This window comes from Heliangelus exortis, chromosome 19, assembly GCF_036169615.1.
Source record: "Heliangelus exortis chromosome 19, bHelExo1.hap1, whole genome shotgun sequence".
NCBI lineage: Eukaryota > Metazoa > Chordata > Aves > Apodiformes > Trochilidae > Heliangelus > Heliangelus exortis.
This window is the reverse complement of record NC_092440.1, coordinates 420,475-444,397: the sequence shown is the minus strand read 5'-3', so window position 1 is coordinate 444,397 and position 23,923 is coordinate 420,475. Positions and strand designations below refer to the sequence as shown.

Genomic DNA, 23,923 nt, shown 5'->3' with positions numbered 1-23,923 from the left:
GAAGTTGTGGTCTTTTGCATATTATTTGTGACCATTGTGCAGTTTACTGATGGCATTTTTGTTGTTTAAAAGGAATGGGTTGCTTATATAAAATAATAAGCATGACCTGATTGCACTTTTTGTTGATACAATTTTTTTTTCCTTTTTTATCTCTCAGTTTCACTCTACAAACCAAAGTTTCTTCAGAGGAGGAAGAAGAGATGTCATTCCCAGAGAGTGTATGTTGATTCACATGTCGCATCAAGAGCTACTCTATTAGTTCCTTATCAGAACATTCCTTACCCAGCTGTACACTCCTTGTGCCTGCCAGACACTGCAGAAGGGGGTTTGACCAGTTCTGCCCTGCTGGGGGAACACTGCACCTCTGCTTCCCACTGCCAGGTGAAAGTTGTTTCTTTGCAAGTGTACCAAGAGCCAAATGCAAGCTTAATGGGCTCTTTCAGAGAAATGGATGATTTATGCCAGCCATGTCACTAGCTGAGTGGGTTCCACAGCCCTCTGACTCTGTGGGCCTTTGTTAGCAGTCACTCTGGGAACTGTTGACCCACAACGTTCATGTTGAGCGTGTTGTGTTTTAAGGTTTTGAGGAAAATGCAGAGACGGCACAGCAGCCTCACCGACAGCGTTCCCCCTGAAAGGTAAATCTTTTTCCTACTTTTCCCCCCATTTTCCTCTCCAGAGGGGAATGCTCTGATTTAAGAGCACGGTGTGTTGCAGAAGATGAAAGCTCAGAAGTGGGAACAGCATATGTTTCCTGTGCATGAAGTGAGGCCAGGCTTTTTGCTGGAGTTTAGAGACAGATTTGCTTTTCTCCCTGTCTGTTACTGACTGCTACCAACCACAGTGTCTCGGGTTCCATGACTAAGTGTGGCACATGTGGAGACAGCTGGCTTAGCATAGGCAGGGGATTTTTGAGCTCTAGAAGAGAGACTCATGGCAGAGTCTCATGGGGATCCTGAGCACTATCAATTTGTAAGGGCAGAGGCTGTTTATACTGCTCTTACTAAGGGATGTAAAAAGTCGGCTTTGGGGTCTGAAGCTCCCAATGACTGACTTAGTATTTCATAAAGATCTCAGGTGATCCTTTACAGCTTTATCTACATCTGTATCTACATTCTCCATCCAGAATCCGTATCTAGCTTAATATATGTGAATATTTATAAGTATAATACCTCTAATTCACTTCTGTAATTATAACATCAGCAAGGGAGGCTTGCCACTCTTGTTGTTCTGGTACTAAATATTCCCTTGTGCTTTCTTATGGTTAGAGCTTGAGGTTTTTTTTATAAAGAAGAAACTGATCTAATTACTCTAAGACAAAGATGGAACTAATGAATTTAGTTGCTCTGGCTGAGCTGAGATTGTAAGAAAGATCATATCCCAAGCAGTCTCTAAGTAGTTCTTAGTTGAAGCTTGAAGTCATGACCACTTCTAGGAAGGTACCACCCTTAATTTCAAGGGAAAAGAAACCCATCTTTAACTTGTTCCATGTAATGCTGCTGAAGCCTCAGTGCAGCCTGTGGGTTTTATAACAGAAGGCAAACCTGAGGCTTGAGAGGCATGTAAGATGTTGTATAAGGTCCTCTTATCTGCAGTGTAGAGCTCTCTTGAGTCTGATCCAACTTGTAAGGCACTTTGAGATCTTTTGAGTGGTCAAAGTATATTCAGGATAGGTGTCTCTTCTTGAGTGCAAAAGATAGGCAAAGTAATGTCAATTGTCTTTTATAAATGCTTCTGGCTTTTAAAAGAGTAAATACATATTTTAAGTAACACAGGCTGGAGGTTTTCTAACTAGAATGAAATGTTGTTGCCACTGGTCTTCACTTCTCTTAACTTCAGCAGGATCTCAATTCCATCCTTGTTTATTTGGTTTTAAACATATCCCTGAATAATCCCTTCCTGCTGAAAGTGTAGTCATGTATCCTGGTAGTATTACAACAAACAATATTTGTGTCTTTATCTGTAACACTGGGTTCCACCCAATTTGTTTGTTGTGTTCCCAGAGGTTAAGTACTGTCACATCATGTTCCTGTCTTGTGTATACATCCCTGAATTGTAATGTTAGTTGTAATATCCAAGATCCATTTGATTGATATTTTGAAACAAAAAGGGGTGTGCAGTGTCTTGGTGACTTGATTCCTTGCTGGAGCCTATGGAGAGACATTGGGAATGGGGTGTAGCTTTAAGAAGCCTTATTAGGAGTTCACTGAGTGGGAAGGTGTGCCCAGGGAGGCTTGAAGCTGTCTCCAGAGAGAGGTGCAAGGCAATACTCTGTGCCCTGTAAGAGGTCTAGGGAGGCTTCTGAACCCATGGGAAAGAGAGGGTTAAGGGCCCTGAATGTGGCTGTATGTGCTATCTTAGCTTGTGACCACTATTTCTAAAGTTAGAGATCTCCAAGGATTCAAATAAAGAGAGACCAAAGCTCTGCAACATGCATTATTTGTGGGCTTTGCCTCTTCCTGATCTTTCTTTGTTCTTTACTCTCCTTTTTCAGGTTGGAGAGCTATTTGCTGTCAGCCAAACTTTTCTTGCCTAATGATTGTTATACTCATTACTTGTGTTGTTCCCTGTCACCTAAACTGTACATGTTTTCATTGCATTACCACAGTAGTGATTTCAGGCAAAGAAGGTTTATTGTCTTCCAGTATTAGGACAAAGATGTTTATAACTTTCTTTTTGGAATCTGGCTATGACCCAAAAAGCTCAGGAAAGAACTAGCACCAGGTCTAATTCTGTAAAGTGCCCAGTAATTTGAGTACATCCATGTCCAATGTACTGAGCATATAAAAATAAAACAATTTCTCTTGACTCTTGAGCATATAATTCACGTATTTGTTGTGCCAAAAAGCATGAAAACAGCTCTCAATTCTTCTCTTCCCCAACTGATTCTGTCTCTTGTTTGTGTTATTCATCAGTAGGCAAGTAGCAACCATCCCTAAATAAAGACAGAAGTTTTGGGAGTAGGTCATTTCTTTGAGTTAGTTTGATTAATTTTTTCTGTGTATAATGTGACCTGTCTTGGTTGTGCTTTGTTAAGTTACATGGGAAATTGTGTGTTTTCCTTTAAAACTTAAAATCATTATAAAAGGTGTTGCATTTCATTTCAGATGGGTTATTTCTTTGGTTCCTCCAAAAGTAAAGGGATTCTATGGGAACTGTGTTCCTTAGATAAAGGAAAGGGTGGTTTTGATCAGTTATTTTGATCTTATCTCCAGGAGTCTGGTTACTGGTTCTGAAAGTGTGACTTTCCAACAGAAAATAGAGGGAAAAGCATCTGTGGTCTGGAGACCTGTGTACTCTGACAGGATGTGAGGAACTCTTAAATGACGACAGTCAGGATGGGGCAAAAAGCCTGTGAAGTTCTGTGGCACTCATTGTTGTTTAATCACTTTTCTTTCATCCCCTTCCCCTGCAAGAAACCGGAGCCAGACAGTCAGTTCTGAAACCAGCGTGGATGAAAGTGGAGTTTTTGAAAGTCTGAAGGCTGAAGCCTCCTCACCACAGCAGCTGTTCTCAGGCCTGGCAGGCATCCCCTCGGGCACCATCACAGCCACACCATTCCAGTCAGGTTTGGTTCTGGGCTCTTCAGCAGGAGGTGGAGAGGTCTTCATTCAGATGCCAGCCCCTCGGGAGGAAGGCAGCAGTCGTGCAGAAGGAGCCCCCTTTCACCACAGGCAGCCCTCCCACCATTTCCACCACGGCCACCACCGGGGCTCATCTCTGCTGCACATGGCAGGAGGGGACCGTCACGGGCATGCTGAGGAAGGCAGTGAGGAACAGGCTGGCACTCCAGCCCCAGCTCTGTCAGAGTTAAAAGCTGTGATTGGCTGGCTGCAGAAGGGACTTCCCTTCATCTTGATCCTCCTGGCTAAAGTTTGTTTCCAGCACAAGCTTGGTAAGCACCTGTCCCTTTTGGATTGCAAGTGCCTCAGAGTGCATTTAGGAAGCTTTGTCATAAGGGTGTCTGATACATTATCCACATGACAGTGTCTAGAGGGAGTCGAGCATGAAGGGGACATACTCAAATGTGTAGGATAACACATTTAATAAATTCAGCCTGTTTTCAGTCCAAGCTGTTTTCATCTTTATCAGTCCCATCTCTTTCCTGTCCTGACCTGTGGAAGATCAGTTATGTTCCTATTCCAAATCTCTCCTCAACATTCCTGGAGGGGCTGAGGATGTTACCATAACTTCTCCCACAGACCTCTCTCTGGGAGAGATGGGGAGAGCTTACACTGGTGACTGGCAGAGGCTTTGGTGTACCTCAGAAGGGTTCAGTGAGATGAGACAGTTATATAGCTGGAAAGATGGTACCTGAGTATTTCAAGCCCTCAGAGGTTATGTAAAATCTATTAATTTAATCCTTCTCTTTCTATGAAATTCTATGAGTGACATGTCTGACCATCCTTATTCTTTCTGGGAGTAATATGTCGAGATTATTATCCCAGGGAAACTTGAGTTTAATCCACTTACTGCTCTGCCAGTATTCCCAGGTACTGATTTGTGCCTGCAACATCTTGCTCTTTGGACCTGGTATCCTATATGGTTTTGATAGTGTGCCTTGTCCTCCCTGAGCTGCTAAGCTGCTGGTGTAATACTGTCATCTACTTGAGTTCTGTTTGCACAATGCAGCCACAGCTTGCAGCCCTGAACCTGACATTAGGACCAGCTGTATTGGGCTGGGAGGCAACTGCTGACTGCAGTGGCTTCATCTTCATTTAGCCTGAGTTTGAACTTTGTTTGAACTTCATACAGGTCCAAACTCCCCTGCTTTATAGCCACCTAGGTATTTGAATTCCCAGTGCATCCAGCATGTCACCCAGTAACTTTGTGTCTGAGCTTGAGCTGCTGACATCAGCTGGCTGAGGACTGGAGACCCCCTGCCTCTGTCCCACCCTCTGCTTTTGTCTTGCCCTGCAGGGATTGCTGTCTGCATCGGCATGGCCAGCACCTTCGCTTACGCCAACTCCACACTGCGAGAGCAAGTTGCTCTGAAGGTGGGTACAGCATCTTGTGCCCTTACATCCCCCAAAACATTGCTCTTTGTACACAAAACAATGCCCATGTTGAACCTTCTTCAGCAATGTGGCAATGACTGCCATTATGAGGGCACAGATCTGTCAGAATACCAGTACCACACCCCCACGTCCTCTTCCCTACTTCTCCACAGTGATGCTCTCCCACAGTTTCCATCCTGAAAGTGTAATAAAACACAGAGAGGAAAAGTCAAGGATATTGCAATCTGCTTCTGGCTCTGCCACTGACCAGCAGTGGATCTTCAAACACTTCTCTGCTCCTTAGTTTCCCATGATGTACAGCAAGAGGTGCTGACGTGTTTTACTAATGATGAGATTTAATATGTTAGCATTTAGATAATATTTTGAGGTGTTCAGCTGCAGGATTTTGTAGATGTATTGCTTGTTAGTATCTTTATGATGCTCTGTTGATAATATGCTTGGAATACAAAGAAACCAGCAGATCTTTTCAGGTCTTCAGATAAGATAATCAGATTTAGATCTTCAGTGCCAGCAAAACACTTCAACAGCACAAAAAGCACAAGACTAGAATTGTTCCTATGTAAAAATGAGATGGGTGGCACAAGTGTGTCTAGCAGCAGCAGTAGAATTAATGTGATACAATGCTGAATGAACAGATAAATTGCACAATCATGTAACAGATTGCTGTTGCCTTGCACTTTGCACCTCTGCCTTTCCAGCAGTGTGCCCCTTAATCTATCTGCTTTAAATCTCAGCCTAACATCCCTAGCTGTTGAAGAGCTACAAAGAGCTATTTTCTTAATAAATCAGCTCACAAGAAAAATGCTGGGTTTTTTCCTCCTCCCAGGAGTAAAATTTACTCTCCAAAATTACACCAGGCCAAGACCCAGGACAAGATCTTCTGCCATCCAGCTTCTGTTTATAATGTTTTGTGTCTTCTGAAATGCAAAATTTGCACTTCTTTTGACCTTTAATTATTTCTTCAATCAAAAATGCATGTTCTGGAACCTCCATGCACTCAGGTGACATTCATATGTGCTCCATGTAGTGATGGGTTATGTTACATTTGATTGAGCTAAGCCTTCTTCTGGGTGACTTTGGAGCTATTTGTAGAACACCACTTTGATGAAGTGTCATTCCAAACAGGTGACAGCTCAGAACTGTGGTACAATATATGGAACTTTTTTTTAATTTGCTTGTCAAACTGCATTTTAAATATCAGAAGAATTTAGAAGTCCCAAGAAAGATCCCAGGCTTGAAAATTATGTACTGCGAGTAAGACTGTCATTTTCACCTGTGTATTTTGATTAATTTCTCTGAAGTTGCTTTATTTGAAAAGATGGAGGGAGAGCCATTTCTGCTTGTGTTTATAGATGTCTTTACCTAGCAGCCTATTTGTGAGTCATAATCCCATGTAAATAAACTAATTATTGACCACTTAGTTGCATATTTGTGTCCCCTGGGGTGGTCTTGCATTGCTGTTCAACAACTGAAGGCTCAGTGTAACCCTTGAGGGTTTTAATTTATCTTCACTTCTTTTTCTTGCTCAGGAGAAGAGGTCAGTGCTGGTTGTCTTGTGGATTCTGGCCTTCCTCACTGGAAACACCTTGTACTTGCTTTACACATTCAGCTCTCAACAACTGTACAACAGGTGAGTAAAATGTGCATTGTACATGTGGTAGCAGGTGATAATTGCCAGGGAGAGAAAGAGGGAAGCCTATTTTTCCCCACACTAGAGGAAGTGGGCATACTTAAGGTATCTGATGGCCTTGCTACATCTTTGTAGTACTTTTCAGGGGAGGAAAAGAATGTGTGCATTTTTTCTACAAGTGGGATGTTCTATAAATGACATAACCAGGGTCTAAATGGGCCAGGATGTGGGCATGTACTACAGAGCTGCTGCTTGAAATATGTACCCTTGCTGTTTGCTTCTGCACTGAAGCAGGATGGATACTTTTGCATAGTGGGACTTCTGAATTTCCATTTTGACCCCTGTGACTGAACATAAAAAGCAGGTATTAGAAGAAGATAAAAAACTGACCCACCAATTTTCTTCTTTCTGTAATTTTTTTTTTCTCTTCAATCAACATTTGAGTCTATTACAGGAGGTAAACCAGAGGTGAAATATTGTTTTACTTCAGTATTCTCAGGGCTTGGAGGCATTTGGATCAGAGGTAATTAAGGTGGCCTCCACTTTCTTTCCACTTTAGAATTCTGACTAAAGCAGTTCTCAAGTACAGAGAAGTTGGTACTTACAGATTTGGTTTAGTATTATCTCTGCACATTATACAGCAGGCATGAAAAACAGATGGGAAGCAAAGATACAGAACTTAACCAAGGTGGTGGTAGAAGAGTAAATTGGAAGAAATGGAGCAATATCAAACCCTGTTACTTGAGAAAGTTTTGATATCAGTAGCTAAAACCTTAGGTATTATCTTCCTAATGGAGATTTTATTTGTCCTACTGAGGGGGATTTATATTTTCAATTTGAAGTTCAAATATGTGTAACCTGCATCAGTTGGCTTGTGGCTAGATGGCTCTCAGGTATGTTTTTTTCTGTCACTTATTCCATTGCTTCCCTGCTTCTTCTTGCCACCAATGCTGTGTACACAGCAGAAGAGTCAAGGTCTGCCCTCAACTCTGGTGTCCTGATGACTGGAAAGCTGCACATGTAAATGCTTCTAGAAAGGGGGACAGTTGAGAAAGCTTGTATGTGTGGGTCCAGAAAAGAGATGGGAAGCCATGAGGTATGCTGTGTAGGGCTCTGGAAGAGAATGGAAGAGAATAAACAGGTGTGGAAGCATTAGGAAGAAATTTGTTTGCAGTGCAAGGAACGGATCATGAATGGGACTAGTTTAAGAGAAAGCATAGATAATCTGAAATAAGAAGTTTGCAGCAATTGAGGCCATCCTACACACTGTTTAGAGTGTAAGTTCACTAACAGTGAACAGACTGGGCAACAGCCTCACTGAAAAGCTCTGTTCCTGCCTGTGTTGTAGTGGTAACTGCTGTGTCATGCTTGGGCTCGTGTGTCACTTGCTGTGTGAGGACCTGTGACTATTCACAAAGGCAGGCCTGTCAAATTAGAAATAGCTGTTATGGTTTTGTTTCTTTCTGGTTTATTTTTCAGTTCCTGTTTCATTTACTTTTTGCTTATTTCTAGTGCATGAATAGTAGTAAAGTCTCTGATTCTGTTTCTGTTTTTAGGGTATAATTTTACCTGTTTGCTGTGCCAATGTTGTGAGTATTTTAAATTCATGTTCAGGCTTTTCATTCTGGGTTGGTTATTTTACTTTTGCAATTTCCTTTGGTTAAGTTTTTGCTTTTATAGATTTTTCAGTTTGAGTAGGGTCCAGTCCTCATTGCTGCTCAGGTCAGTAGCTCCCACCCATTGCTGTGTTAAGTTCTGCTGTCTTGGACTCCCCTTCTTTAAAGAGTGAGTGTTCAGCACAGTGAGTAGCAGTATGTAAGGGACACTACCTTTTGGATCTTTGATTCAGGGAAGAGTTGCTAATTAACAAAGTCCAGCTCTTGTTCTGCTTCAGAGAGTGGGAAGTCACTGTCAGAGCATGACCCACCTGAAGTTCTGACCTTTCTGCCATGTCTGTTGCAGTGCTCCCTCTGTCACCAGGAGTTTCACAAGCACAAGTAGGTTTAGAGACTGCTGCCCTGCAGTGATCTTAGGGATTCAAGGGATCCTGGACTTCAAATGATAAGTTCTTCTAATCAGATTTTATGGGGCTGATAGGACAGATAGCCCAGGGGCTAAAGGCACTGTCACTAGGATGAAGGCTCTTCTACAGTGTAGATTGCAGGTTATGGAGACTACAGTCTTCCAAAACAGGTTTTGTACATGTTTGCACCCTGTTTTCTGATAGTGGGTAACCCTGCTGACCTCAGTAGAAATGGCCAAGAACAATCCAATTAACTCAAGAGACTCAGAGGAACCATGGGACTAATTTGCATGTCATTCCTATTGCAAAGTTCATTGGAGTTCCTGGGCTCTCTCTAGTCAGCAGTGGATACAGCTGGTATCAAGAAGCTTAAGTGAGGTTCCCCTCGTTGGTATTTGAGCCTTTTTGTCATGCCTTTCAGCCTTATATTTCTGAAACCCAACCTTGAGAGGCTGGACTTCTTTGACCTGATGTGGATTGTAGGGATTGCAGACTTTGTACTGAAGTACCTCACCATTGCACTGAAATGCCTGATTGTTGCCCTGCCTAAGATCATCCTAGCTGTCAAGTCAAAGGTAAGAGTTTCCCTTCCTCTTGATAAACTGGTCTGATACCTTGACAACATGTTTGCAGGTGAAAGAATAAAAGTAATAAAATCTGATAAAACTTAGGCAGAAAGTCACCCAAGTAGTGAGTTTCTGGTTTTGAGCCATCACAGACCCGAACAAGGTTTTGGTAATGGAAGAGACAAAAAGATAAGCAATGCCAGAGAAGGAGTAGGTACAAATGTAGGGAACTGCTTTTATGTCTCAATTTGTTCCAAGTCTTGTTTTCTGAGTTCTCTACAAGTCTATATTTCTGAAGCATAAACCTCTTCATTTAATGGAAAGCACTTGCAAGCCCTTGTCTCTTTGTCTTCCCACTTGGGACAAAGAATTAAGACTGAAGATACTGATAACAAGTTGAAGCTACTGACAGCACAAAACACAACACCAGCTCTAACCATGGCTTAAGAAGTATTTTAACTAAATAGTTAACATCCTTAAATGTTTATAAAATCATAAATAGATTAGGCAAAACCTTTGACATTTTCTCACTACATTCTGTCTCTAAATACCTTCTCATATTTTTTTTTACTCTTCTGGATCTGTCATTCTGCCCCTTCCTCCACTTAGTGTCTGCATTTCAGTGGCAAATACACAAAATGTGTATTATTTGCATTCGGTAAAGAAACTTTCTGGCAGCTGTTGGAATGAAAGGCACTATGTAAATGCAAGATATAATCATTAATGGCTGAAAGTCTTAGGCAGGGCACTTAAGAGAATATCTAAACTGGGAATAGTTTTGCTTACAAATGACATGGGTGGCAGGGGAGTTGAGCAGTTTGTTCCTGCACAGCAGGGCTATCTGAGATGGTTATTAATTTATTTCTGGCAATTCTCCAGCCTTTTCCCCCCCCCTTCTTCTATTATTATTATTTTTATTTGGGGAGATTAATGTGCTGGGTCAGAGCATAATCCAGCCTAGGGTGGGAGGGAAAAGTGATGTGAATAGTCTTCCCAAGATAAATTGCAGTGTTGGAAAAGGTTCACAGCCTTTGCTTGCTTGTCTGAGAGCTATCCCAAGTACTCATTAATCCTTGTCGGGAGAGAAGAAAGAGAAGGGGTCTTTATTTGCAGCTACAGTGGGAGGCTGGTAAGATCACATCTGTCAAGGGCCTGTAATGACTCAGAGCACAGATGCTTCATTTTTAATACCTTTTTCTGGATAGCAATATTTCTCACTTTTTTTAAGTCCCTTTTTTGTCTTAGGGTGTTGTTGATGGTCTCGCTGTCCCTTGACATCTGAGTCTGCTGTTACCTACCACTATGGATCTGGATTTATTTTTACCCCCCTTCTCTACACCACATCTATTAAGCCAACCAGGGATGAGATCTGGTGTAACAAATTAAGCAAGATCAATCTGGGATGGGAGTGCTCCAGGAGAACCCCAGGATGCCATAGAAAATTGTAATTGGTAACCACATAGCTGAGCTCTTCCTCCAAGCCTGATGACCCAGCTTACTTCTACAGGCTAGCTCAGTGCTACATATCTAACTTTTCAGAAGAGTTTTTTCTTAAATCTAAGCTTTTTGAGTTAGAACAGTTCCACTGCACTTGAGGCACATTAACTCAGACCAAATTCTTCAAGTTGTTTACTATCTTAATACTTGCCTGAGATAGTTCTCTTCTTGCTCCCTGGAGGCTTGTAGTAGTGTTTCTGCTTTAAGCCTTGCTTGTAGCATATAAACTGTTGCATGGCTGTCACTTAGTGGTAGCAGGCAGCAAGCTGCTGGAGAAATACAAATGAAACTCAGTAGAGGTAGATTTTTTTAAATTATATGTATAAATAATTTTTCTGCAGAAGTCAGATCAGCAGCCTCCAACTCCCCATAATGCAGGGCCTGAAGTGGAGACTGCTGCAGTCAGGGACTGAGTTCAGCACAGCTATGAATGGGGTGGAGTATTTAATCTGGAGCTTCCTTGCAGTGCCTTCTTGCTGGCAACCAGCAATAGATGATAAAACTTGCCCATGAACAGCCTCCCAGGGACTTTGATCAGTCTGTGCTCACCCTCTGAGCAGGCCTTTTGGATTTGCCTCATTTTGGAAGTTCAAAGGCACTTCCAAAGCTAGTCTGGCTTTTCATACTGCTCCTTGAGATTCTGGTCTTCTCTGAATGCTATGTGGTTTTCACTGATGCTTGCACAGCCTTTCTAGTACCAGGCACCTCCTCTGAAAATCCTTTCAAGTCTCTTACCTCTCCATATGCATTGTGACTGGAGCACAACCAGATTACTTTCATATTCCTTCTCTTTCACACAAGACTTCTTCCCTCAATCTTCTCTCTAGGCTGAACACCTTCAACTTTGAGTCTTTTCTCAGAGATCCTACATTCCTTAACTTACTAGCTTCTTCATTATCTTCAAGTCCCCCCTGTTTTCCAGACCATTTCTCTAGTCTGTCAAGATGGGTTTGGATTATAATCATTCTTTCCAGTGTTTACAGCCTTTTTCCAGGTTAGTGTCAGATGCACATTTGGTAAGAGTTCTTTGTTTCCTCAATATTACTAGGGAATATAGTGACTACTACTAAACTCTACTTACCTCAGATGCAGCTTTTCATTTTAACATGAAAAATTTGGGCTAGAGCACTCAATTATCCCAGTCTGAGGCACCTGGGTCATATATTCCCAGTATGGCCCCATCATTGGAAGGGCAGCATTCAACATCAAGAACCATCTTTATCTTACAGCATCAGTTCATGCTTTAATAACTGAGAAAAGGCAAACTGAAATTGAAAGGCAGAAAAAGAGGTTTGCTTTGTGATCTTAGTACAGAGAACAGTAAACATGAGTGAAGTATGCAGCCTGCTAGAGATTATGGGGATGCAACTACCTAGAGATCTCCTAGCTTGTATATCTCACAAATAGAACAAGTCTGCAAGGAACCCCTCCAAAGAATGGAAAATTTGAGAAAACAATTGCAGCCTGGAATACAGAGGTGCCAAGAGAGGCTTGTGAGACTACAGTTGGGCTGGAAGGCAAGGAAGGAAGAGCTTGTGGACAGGGGAGAAAAGCAGAAAATGGAAGGTAACCCCAATCATCAGGCTCCATTCAGACATTTCTGCCATCAGTGGGAGAAGGAGCATACCTGTGGCTAATGATGTCCCCTCCTCCCCCATGAGCTGATGGGCACATCAAGCTGAGGACAAGTTTTAATAGCAGCTGGGCTCATAATTTCTTTGGAAGGGGGGCTTGGCTCCCACCCTGCATGCTGAAGGCTCTCCATTAAAAAAGGCAAATAAGATCATTTGGTTCAATATAAAATGAATTAAAGTAAATTAAACTGCAGGAGCCATGTGGCCTGCAGAGGCCTCCATTGTTGTACACACATAAATGGCAGCTTTTCATTTTCACTGCTAAGGAATGACAGCTTGAGGGGAGTGGAATTAAAAATAAGGAAATAAATAATATAAAGACACAGTTGCCAAAGATTTCGTTTAGGAAATCCCAGGTGCCTGCAAGTCTCCCATCCCCTCCTCATGCTGTTGTCAGCAATCTGATATCCTGGAGGATGGAGTGAAGCTTGAGGTGGGAGGAGGGAGAAAGAAAACCAAACCAGAAGAACTGTAAGAAACTGGCATCCCATGTTCTTTTATATATGTACGTATGTTCTCTATACAGGAGAAGGATACCAAGGACAAACTTTTCCAACAGCCTTAATAGCTGGTGTATAAGAAAGGCCCTAAGTAGGAATTTTCTTTGCATTCTCAGTACAGATCTGTAGCCCAGTTACAAGGGGCTCCATTTCCAGAAGATGGAAAACTCAAAATGAAAGCACATATGTTTGTTGAAAATACAGTAAAAAATTACTATTGACTAAGCACTTGTCAGTTTTGTTTGAATGCTTCTAGACATTGCAAGTGATGCTGATTAAAAAATATGGAAGCATTAAAACAAGCACTGGGAGCAGGCACGAAGATGATGTATTACAAAAAAAATATCCAGGTTAAGATCTTCCTGTTCCTAGTCTGTGCTCTCTTGTAGTGTGCAATGTGCAAGTTAATCTTAGTTTTCTCTAATAGTGTGGCTTGGATGCTGTTTGGGAGAACTCACTCAGTACATTCCCTCTTCTTGAAGAGCAATCTGAGCTTTGATCCTGTAGAGCCACAGGAACTACGTGATGGTTCAAAGATTTCTGTCTGTTGCAGCCTGGGACAGCTGTGATGTCTGAGCCAAAAGTGTGGGATTTATTACTAAACTAATGAAAGAAAGACTTACAAAAGCATAAGACTAGGTACTGAGGAACTGGGACTCCTTTCTGTCCTTCTCCTTGACACACTTTGAAACTCACTGCTACCAAACTTTAAGGAAACACTGTTCTTAGGTGCCTTCCTAGTTTAACTTTCCAGTTTAAGATAGCCAAGAAGACTTTCAGAAGTGCTGTGCTAACTAAAAAAATCCCATTTTTCTCTCTAGTCTCACCTTGGAATTACTCATTAGTCTCACATGGATTTTCACCAGCATCCTCTGCTCCTACCCAACACTTCCTGATTTTGGCAATATGACCTGAAATCTAAGCAGAGCCTGCTCTCCTCTGATCCAAATTGCCAGCAGGTTTCCTAAGTTTTTCTAGCATCTTCCTGTTTCAGAATACATCCTGATGCTGCTGGCAAGAGAACAAGTGAGACTTGGAACTTCCCTCGAGTGCGAATCACAACCTACAGTTGCCTCATTGCAACTTCTCTCACTTCTCTTGCATCCCATTTTAATTCCACTGTGTAAAACCTTAGCACACCTCTCTGTTTCCTTCTGTGGAGGCACACATGCACACTTAGGCAAAGCCTTATGTCATTAGACACTACAATTCCATGCTTGGTTAGGCTGTGTGGTAATTAGCATTGCAGCTTCAGCTGTAACTGTCCCTCTTTGGTGTCTATATAGGGCTTCAATTTTTGATTATGATTCAGTGTTACTTTTCTGCAAGACTTCTTCCATCCATCACCAATGTATACCATACCCCATGGATGAAGCAAGGTAGAGTATTGAAAGAAACCCTTGTAGAAACTGGGAAGGGCAGAGAGAACAAAGAGACCATTGAAAGAAGAGTGTTCTACAAGTTAAAGCTGAATGCTACACTGGAGAATTAAATTCCATCCTTTTCTTTGCCAAATAACTCCTGTGTGGTTCTAGAAAAGTCATGGACAGCTGCAAGCTGAAGTCAGTGGTTTAGCTTTTAATGGTAATATGATCTATAAAATTAAGTGCTTTATAAGAAGTCTAAGCCCAGACATCTCAGCTTGGGCACCAAAACAACCTTACCTTAACATTAGTCTTTCCATGTCTCAAGTTTTCATTTAGAGAGTGCAGAGAATAGCTGTCCCTTATATCATCCAGCAATGTGAAAATAAGGGGTTTTGAACAAGATCTTTCCCTATGGTGGTGATGTCATACAAAGACTGAAGAAATTTTAGTAATTTTCTACTCCAAGCAGAGTTCAAGCAGCATGAGGTGACAGGATGCAGATCTGCCACCAAGTAAGGAGATGATAAAATACTGAAGTCTCATGTTTAAGGATTATCACTCACCCTCTGTGAAAAAAACAGTAATTGTTCATATCATTACAGCCATACTGCATGTAGAGGAGGAAAATGGCAATTGTAAAAAAAACCCTGAATTCTGCTCTTCTAAAATAAGTACTTGACTTAAAGCATAAAAATGATGTTTGTGTAGTGAAGGAGGCAGAGGACAATGGAGGGCTATGCTCCCATTGCCTTAGCTTTTAACAAAGCATTCTGGAAAAACAAAGGAATCAAAATTTCACCATGTGGTATCACAAGGCTGATGAGCAGAGTTGCTATAATTAGATGCACAGCACAGTCTCTGCCACTTCTGCTAATGAAGTGTTTGATAACAGGAGTAGTAGGCCATCAGCTTTTATACTGACAGACCCTCTACAGATGAAGCAGGGTAAGATCTGTACTACTTATATTTTAGTCAGGCTTAACTCCAACCTGTTGCAAGGACTTGATGAGAGCAGAGACTCTTCTCAGGTGTCTGACTCTACCCTAACCAGGAGCTATGGTTTCTATTTTTATTGTATTAAACCTCTGCAGTCCAGCAAGGTGACATTCTTGCTCTGGAGGGTTGGCTCCTGCACAGTCCAGTCATGCATTGGGCTGGCTCGCAGGTTCACCAAAATTTAGAGAGCTGTTCAGTCTTTAATAGAGTGTATTAAGGAAAAGATTCCCAGATTTACGTGGGATTTTTATGAAATAGAAGTCAGAGGCAGGCTATGCCTTATTTCAAGCAGTTGTTCCAAGCCAAATGCACAGGAGAAGAAATGGTATTTGTGTTTATTATATACAATTCTTTCTAATCTTGATGAGAAGTAGCTGAAGTCTTCAGACAAAATACAGCTTTCAAAGCCAGTCTTTGTCTTAGACTTCAGCCTAGGTAACCAAGATAGAACAGTGCTGGAAAGCAGAAGACAGAAAGGTGCATGAAGGGTGCTCACAAGTGAGGGAAGCCAGCAGCAAAAAGTTACTGCTATTAGAAGGCTAAAATTTGCTGCTGAAATTGTAGGGAACAACTCTTGTTTTTTAAGCTTCTGGCTCAGAAGGAAACCTCTATTTCTGCTGCAGCCCAGTGTACAATTACTTTTGATTTTCTAGGCTCTTTTCCTAGTTTAATAAAAAAAAAAAAAAAAAAAAAAAGGACTGGTGTGTTGTGCTGAGGACTGAGATGCCTGACAGGCCTTGCATTTCCGTAGCATTTACTGAGCACTAGTTCTCTTCTAAATGATAAAAACTTATCTGTTTTACCTTAAAACTTAGCTGCGGTCTCATGAGGGTATTCACAAGTTGCTGCTGAGATAACCTGATACTCTGCAGCTGCCATTTAAAACTGAAGATTGCATTAGATAAAGGAATTACAAAAGCTTTGTAAAGGGTGGGGATGATGTGGTCAGAAAACTGAAATTTGTCACTTGCTGCATATATCCATTTTAGAGCCACACTCTGATTCCACAGCCCTTCTGGAGCCCCAGGTCTGTCTGTGACCCATCTTCCCTTACAGTTTTGCTGCAGGTTCTAGCCTTTTTAGTGCCTCAAAAACTTCTGTTGAAGTCTTTCAGCTTTGATGCCCCAAATGCTGAATCCAGAAGTCCCATCTGCTGCAATGAGACAATAAGCAGTGACCTGTCCCAGCCTGCAAGGGAAGAAAAGAAAAGAAAAGAAAAAGAAAAGAAAAAGAAAAGAAAAAGAAAAGAAAAAGAAAAGAAAAAGAAAAGAAAAAGAAAAGAAAAAGAAAAGAAAAAGAAAAGAAAAAGAAAAGAAAAAGAAAAGAAAAAGAAAAGAAAAAGAAAAGAAAAAGAAAAGAAAAAGAAAAGAAAAAGAAAAGAAAAAGAAAAGAAAAAGAAAAGAAAAAGAAAAGAAAAAGAAAAGAAAAGAAAAGAAAAGAAAAGAAAAGAAAAGAAAAGAAAAGAAAAGAAAAGAAAAGAAAAGAAAAGAAAAGAAAATGAGCCTGAGTCTGGCAGGAGGAAGAAGTCAGAGAGAGCGAACAGTTTGGTGCCGAGCTTGCTGGTTGCTTTCACCAGGGTTAGCTGAGGAGGGGGAGGTGGAGAGCTGCCTGTGTGAAGGGAAGGAAGTGACAGGCTTGTCATTAGCAGGCTGCAACCCCCTGTCACAGGGGCTCCCGAAATAAACGATGATTGTATTGAAGCAGGAGGCTGGATGGAGACCTCTGTGCTAATTTAATAAATTGCTTGCATTTAGGACCCCAGATTGTTGCTGTTACATTTTTACTGTGTGATGCCACCTGGGATTTGCAAGGAGGAGGCAATGGGGGTGGGGAGAGGAGGGGAAGAAAGCAGCCCAGGTCCGCTAGCAACCGCTGGTGTGACCTCACTCCTTGTCCCGGGGGGGTATGAGATCATGAGAATGCCAGAGCTCTCTGAAGGATTCGATTTGTTGGGTACAGCAGGATGGGCTGATGAGTGATCTCATCTCCCAGGCCCTAGGGAAGGGTACTAGCTGCTGCTGCTAGCCTTGGGGGCTGCAGAGGACTTAATCCCCACTCTAAATCCCACCAATTAACGACTGACCTGCCATGACATCATCGATGACAAAGCTAACTGGGACAACACAGCAAAATTCCAGAGGAATTTCCCCTTCTCTGTGATCTTATCAGACAAAAGAATTTGGACATGTCAAAAACAAACCTTTCAGTCCAGATAATGTCATTGCAGATTAAGCCTGGTTCTGGGCTCATAGCTTGTCCTGACCTTGTGCCCTGTCACCAGTTCTCCCTTTTAAACAGTGCAGGACAGAACACAAACAGGTCCTCATTAAGGCTGGGAAGCTCTGAAGTATCAAGCCTTTAGTCAGCTTCACAGCTCCACTCCTAGGTGCTTTAAAATAGAAATTGTGCTAAGAAAAATCTATTTTAGTTGTTGCACCTCATTGTAGTTAGCCAGGAGAGAGCTTTTGTTCCCTTGGTGGTGTCCTTCAGGAAGGGAAGCTTTCTAGCTGGACCAACCACCAGAATGGCAACGACAGCTTTGGTGAAGGTTTACAAAGAATGTCTCCCACTATTCAAGTCTCTTTTGAGAGAAAAAAGTGTTTCTACAAGCGTGCTTCCTTCCTACCCCCCTTAAAACCTCAGCAAGATTTGGCATCTCTCAGTTTAAAATGCCTTGAGGGCTACCTTGCAGTCTTATTATTTATAGTATCTAGAATTTACATCATACTCATCCCTCTAAACCTTAGCCACTGCTGCTGGGGTTCTGTAGCACAGAGTTACAAGAACATGGACATCTGTAACCTGGTCTGAGAGCTTAAGATTCGAATGTTTAGAATAGCTGGATAAATGCAGAGCAAGAGGAACACTTGCAGAAACCCTGGACTGATAGTTCCTTTCCTAGGCACTGACTTGGCTGGCTGCATCTCATGGTCTTTGCACAATTTAACAGCATATGGAGGGGTCAGTGAACACAGGTCCTTGTAAACTTCAAGCCCTGTGCCTGCTAAGTGTACTTCTTTTGGCTTCCTGAGAGTACTCATGCATCACTTGTGTTTTGCAGGGGAAGTTTTACCTGGTGATTGAGGAGCTGAGCCAGCTGTTCCGCTGCCTTGTCCCCATCCAGCTGTGGTATAAATACATCATGGGAGATGATCCATCCAGCAGCTACTTCCTGGGTGGGATCCTGATCATCCTGTACAGCCTCTGCAAGGTGAGTCCCACCACATTAATAACCTCTACAGGAGCTGTGGCCAGAGCAGAGAAATAAGCACAGCTGAGGGGAACAAATTCACCTTTTCAACTGTTAGTCACTGCCCAGGCAGGGAAGCTGCAGCACCTGGAGACACCATGTGCTGTAGCTGCTGAAAGCAGTTTGCTTCACCAGTGTGTGGGCACTGCTGAGCTGCTCTTGTAGTGTTGCATCAGGCTTATGAGTCATTGCTGCTTTTTAATACCTTTCTGTAAAGGCTAGAGGAGAATGGGAGGGGAGTCTGGGGGGACCAGTACTGGAAGAGATGTTAGCTGTCTCCAGGTTTCTAGATGCAACACTGAAAGGAAGGTTGCTGACAGTGAAATGTTTCTCTAAGCCTTCCTCTGTCTTTCAGGGCAGGGAAGGGACTCTCACACTCACAGTGCATGGAGAAATAGGGTCATACAAGGACTAAATGTACTACTTGCCTAAATAAAACATAGTTCTGGCCCCATTCTAGGTCCTGGTCTGTCTGCTACAAGTCCAGAATCTCAGTGATAGGCAAGAGTAATTATTGTTTCCCCAAAAATAAGAACGTTAAGAGCATAAGACCCGCCTGTACAATTGTAAATTAATACATGACTTAGAGGAGTCCCAAATCTGAGGTCTAGAGACAGTAATATTTCTACCCATGTGCATTGGGCCCTGCCTGGGGCAGAGCAGTGGCTGAAATAAACAGTGATACACCTTTGGTATCCTCTGAGAAGGGCCAAGTGAGATAAGGCTGCTGCAGCCCTGATGCTTTTCTCTCCCTAGGAGAAAGGGGCTATGGCTTTGCACAAGCAGCCTGAAAAATAGAGAAGGGAGACCATATCTGAGCTGAAGATAGCTCAAAGGGGTAATGGATTGCTGAGCAACACCAAATCATACTACAGGCATTCTCTCAGCTGTTTGCTGCTCTTTGCTCAGTACTATAGGAGAGGGTGGTTGCCCTTTAAAAGATGTCATTGTCTGAATCCCCTCTAGATAACAGTAGCAAACTCTTCCATGCCCATTCAGCTTGTGAGGTCATGTAAGCAGATCACAGTTATAAGGAGAGATCTTTCAAGTGATCTTTGTGGTGTCCCTTCTTGCAGAAGTTACTCAGCACCTGGAGAAGGAAGGAGTGCTCACCTGCAGTGCTAGATGCTATTTCTTACACCTGAAAATGTCAGAGTATGAAGAAGTGGGGCAGAGCTGCTTTTTCTTGGAGGAAAAAGGATCAAGCAAAAAAACCACAGCTGGTAGAGCAAGGGCCTCAGCAGGCAGGGCCCAGCCCCACAGCACCCAAACAAGGCAAGCAGGGCAGGTCTGGGGGTGATAGCCAGGTTCAAAAAGTCAAGATCTTCAGGTGGTGAGGCAGGTCCAAGATAAAGGCAGAACATCAGCCAGGGTCATCCTCAGTCCAGCAACTGCAGGGCATAGCCATGGTGATGAGACAAGCTCAGGCTGAGATGTCACACCACATGCTGGGACACCCAGATCAGCAGGAGCCATAGCCAGGCACAGGCACAGTGTAGGTAGTGCTGTGATAATCCAGGCTGGAAAAGTAACCTCTACATAGAGACTCTCACTTTGCAGCAGGGCTGTGGGGCATACCTGGCTGCAGCCTGTGCCTGTAACATGCCCACTTCTTCCTTTAAGAAGAGGTGTAAGTGGACAGATAAGCCAGCAGAAGGGTGATAGGTCCCAGGAACGTGTCCCAGATCATTGTGTGGCAACTGCTTGTTACCACAGATGTGTCCAGGTCAGGCTTAGAGCTCTGCATGCTAGAGACTTGGCTTGGAAGGGAGGGAAAAGTGGGAGCACACTCTTCCAACACAGATCATGAAATCCTAGGTGTGTGCATCCCATTTACAATCACAAGAACTGTAGTGCTAATTCCTTGCCTGAGACACTGAAAATATACCCAAAGGAGTCCACATTAGCAAAGCCACAAACCACATTAGAAAAGCCACAGAAGCCAATTTGGCACTCAGACCTTCTGTGCTCCTGGCAAAACTCCAGGGCTCAGCTAGGGCTGTGTCCCCCTTCCCTACACAAAGGGCAGGCTTGACTTTCAGAGGGCTGATGGATGCTGTCTTGGTGTCTCTGTCTGCACTGAGTAAACATGAGCTTCTGATTTTGGTAAAGAAATCTCAGATGTTCATTAGTAAGGGCACCCACATGTTATTTTCTCCCTATACTGAAGAGAAGAACTCCCTGACTGTGAGCCCAGTTGTTGCCATCCTATTCCTAGATGGATGACTGATGCAACAAAGGCTTCAGTGCAGGGGGTGTTAAAGGAACCTTAGAGAGACTACTGAAACATGCATCTTTTGGGGGTACAGGGAAGTCCAGAGGAAAAAAAATGGAAGGGGGGATATGGACTGGGAAAAAAGAAGACATCAGAGACAGAGCAAAGGCAATAGAAGTCACACTATAAGCAAAGCAACCAGGAAAAGCTGTGGATTACTGTGGGAAAGAGCAGATCCCTATCCTTGTTAGCAGATGAAAAGTCTGTAGTAGTTGGCAGCCCCAAGTGCTTGGTGCTGACTGGAAGCATTACTGGAAGGACCCTGGGAGCCTTTTTACATGCTGACTGGAAGCATTATTGGTGCCTTCATTTGATTCCCCATCTCTTGCATGATGATCTCATTGGCATTCCCTGCAGTGAGCCCACTTAATCATGCTAACCAAAAAAAAAAAGATAGAAACCCAACTCCAGGCATTCTGGTGCCTTTATACTGTTAGTCCACTGCAGGTCTGCATAGTCTGATCACATCTTCCCCTATCCCCACTCAGACAGGTGAGAAATGGAAAGGTCCTGTGGTGTCATCTGGCCCTTCTCCCAAGTGATGCAGGATTTTTCTTTGCACAACCATTTCTTCATATCTTGTCTAGTTCATAGTGTGTTTTTCCATGTATCCTGCCAGCTAGGGAGGATGAAGCTGGCATACCAGAGCAGGTTTTTCAAGAGGTTTTCCCTTTTAGTTGTAGTACCATGTCTTCAATTTAAGAATGCTAAGTGTGTTCAGCCCCTTGATATTTAAAGGCAGTTTATCATCTTTAGCCCCCACTTTTGTACTGCTCAGCCAAGCTGTAAATATTTATGTCTTTTAGTCTGTTTCAGAAATCACTTTCTGTAGGCTCATTTTCTGCCCTGCTCTGAACTGCTTTTAGTCTTTAATGAGGAGCCCAGAATGAGCACTGCTCTCCAGGTGCAGTTACATCATGTTTGCTGGGCAATGGAGGGAGGGAAGGAAAGGACCTGGTGTTGCCCCTGCTGTTGGCCATCTTTGGGCACCCACAAAGTACCAAGGTGCTGGAAACTCACTCCCTTCCTGGCGTTTGAGGTTTCTCACTCTTCAGGTGGATGGGAGCAACTCACCAGTCCTGCTTCTTATTCCTCAGGCTGTTTTTCTGGTAGCATTTAACCACTGCTCTCCACTAAATCACTCTGCAGCAGGACAAGCAATTCCCCCTCCTTTCAGGCATCATCAGGGCCCTGAAGTTTCAAGCTGTGTGGCAAAGCCTGGAAATCCCCCTTCTCCCCAGGGGCTGAGGAAAGCAGTTTTTGCCTCTTCCGTGTAAACAGACTGCCCCTCCTTCCTTCTTTCTCAGGCTGCCCACAGTGTTCTCTAACCTCATGTCTGGGCTTTTCAGGAACTCAGTTCTCAGAGGGGGAAAAGGGTCCATTTTAGCCCTTTCCTACCTAATAGGGCTGGTCAATTTACCCTGCCACAACTCTGCAGTGTCTGCCCCTCTTTTTGAGCTGTGCAGTCCCCCTGGTTTGCACTCCATCATTACAAGAGTTGGTTTGGCTACCCTTCTGCACTCTCAATTCACGCTTATTACATATTTTATGATCACCATGAAATCTGTTTTGGCATAATTTTTACATAGGATCTTTGTTCCCTCCAAGTATCCGTTTGGAGAAACAGTTTTCTGAGTTTCTGGACTGGACACACTCTGACTCACATACACATACAGACCCATTTTGTGGAAAGTATCTAAATTGGAATGTTTTTATTGCAGTCTTTTGACATCTGTGGTCGTGTGGGAAGTGTCCGGAAGGCACTGAAGGTCCTTTGCACCCCACAGGTCAGTAGTCCTGTGTATTAGTCCAGTTTCATAGGTGGAATCTTGTTAATGTTAAATGATGGAGATGAAAATTGCTCAGTGTATCAGAATCACAGAATAAAAAATGTGGATTAATCCACGGAGGCCAAAACTGCAAGAAGCTGACAAAGCTTTGTAGTGCAGAGTGTGAAAAAGACTTCAAATAGAAGTATGTAGTGCTTGATGTGCAGTGGCATTACAAGAGATTCTGTTGGGCACAGAAATTATCCCTGGCATTGCATTATCCAGCACTGATATTTAGATCTGATGCAGTCAAATGTTGTGGCTTATGCTTTAAAATAGTTAAATCAAGGACTGCAGAGGAAAGAAACGTGGAAGTTTGTTAGAGTTTGCCTTTCTTACTCTTTGGGCTTGGGCTGGTCATTTTTTTCAGCATGTTTCCATTTCCCCCATTACTGTTACAATGGGAGAAGCAACATTTACCTTCCACATATTTAAAAAGAAATGTGGGAAAGAAGCCTGTGGGTGCTGCTGCTGTTATTCTTTCTTCTGTTGTCTAACTTGCCAATAATAATGCCTCCCACTATCTAAACACCTCTGCAAATGATGCTGAATTAATCCTTTCAGCTCCCTGTTGAGCTCATTAAATTTCATTATCATTGCTCCACAAGTGGAGGCACTAAAAGATGGAGTCAGCTCAAGGGGAAAACAAAACAGAGAGCACAGCTCCAGACTCCCTGTGTTCTGTGTGCTGCTCCCCAGATCTCCCTTCCCCATGACACCAGTGTGCTCCAAGGCCATGCAGGGAATCTGGATGTGAAAAACTCTGTCTGTGGATATGCTTAGCCACAAACCAGATTATCTTCAAACCCCTTGACACTGGGATGTTTTTTTTTCACCTCTCCCTAACAGAGCTATGGAGTTCGTGCTACCAGCCAGCAGTGCAGTGAGGCAGGTGACATCTGTGCCATTTGTCAAGCAGAATTCAGGGAACCTCTGATCCTGATGTGCCAGGTAAGGCCCCAAGGTTCCCATGTCAGCCTTTCCTGTTGGCATTCATTTGGGTAACTTCTGCAGCTGGGGTTAGCCTAGGTACTTCTAAAATCATCTGCTGGGGCTTGAGCTAGTGGGTATTTATTGCCCTCTTCCATATAGGCAGTGACTCCTGGGAGCTGAGCCACTCTTCAGGGGCTGATCAGAGCTGTTGAGATGGAAAAGAACAGCCCTGTAGTCCGGGGACTGCCAGTTGGCAGTCCAGATCTTGGATCTAGAATCAAGATATTTTTATCTGACCCTTGGGGACACTTGCTAGTCAACAGGCCAGCTGAATTCCAAGCAAATGCTCTGAGAGGGGCATCAATCCAGAATGAGCCTGAGAGGGTGCATGAAGGCTGGGGCAGC

The 23,923-nt window shown here is 43.0% G+C and overlaps 1 protein-coding gene across 8 annotated transcripts in view; it reads left to right on the top strand.

Annotated features, from left to right (window-relative positions):
• Nucleotides 1-23,923, top strand: part of RNFT2 (ring finger protein, transmembrane 2) — a 34,737-nt gene that overhangs the window by 1,359 nt on the left and 9,455 nt on the right. For 6 of the 8 annotated variants that reach the window (XR_011729658.1, XR_011729656.1, XR_011729657.1 and 3 more), the window contains 8 exons: nucleotides 158-638; nucleotides 3,417-3,895; nucleotides 4,921-4,997; nucleotides 6,548-6,648; nucleotides 9,093-9,246; nucleotides 18,293-18,442; nucleotides 22,478-22,543; nucleotides 23,435-23,536. Coding sequence is in view for 1 of the 8 variants with exons in the window: in XM_071762975.1 (XP_071619076.1) it covers nucleotides 556-638; nucleotides 3,417-3,895; nucleotides 4,921-4,997; nucleotides 6,548-6,648; nucleotides 9,093-9,246; nucleotides 18,293-18,442; nucleotides 22,478-22,543; nucleotides 23,435-23,536 (1,212 nt within the window). In the remaining 7 variants the exon portion in view is untranslated. The remainder of the gene's footprint in view (nucleotides 1-157; nucleotides 639-3,416; nucleotides 3,896-4,920; nucleotides 4,998-6,547; nucleotides 6,649-9,092; nucleotides 9,247-18,292; nucleotides 18,443-22,477; nucleotides 22,544-23,434; nucleotides 23,537-23,923) is intronic. The other 2 variants (XR_011729659.1, XR_011729660.1) reach the window with 2 other exon arrangements.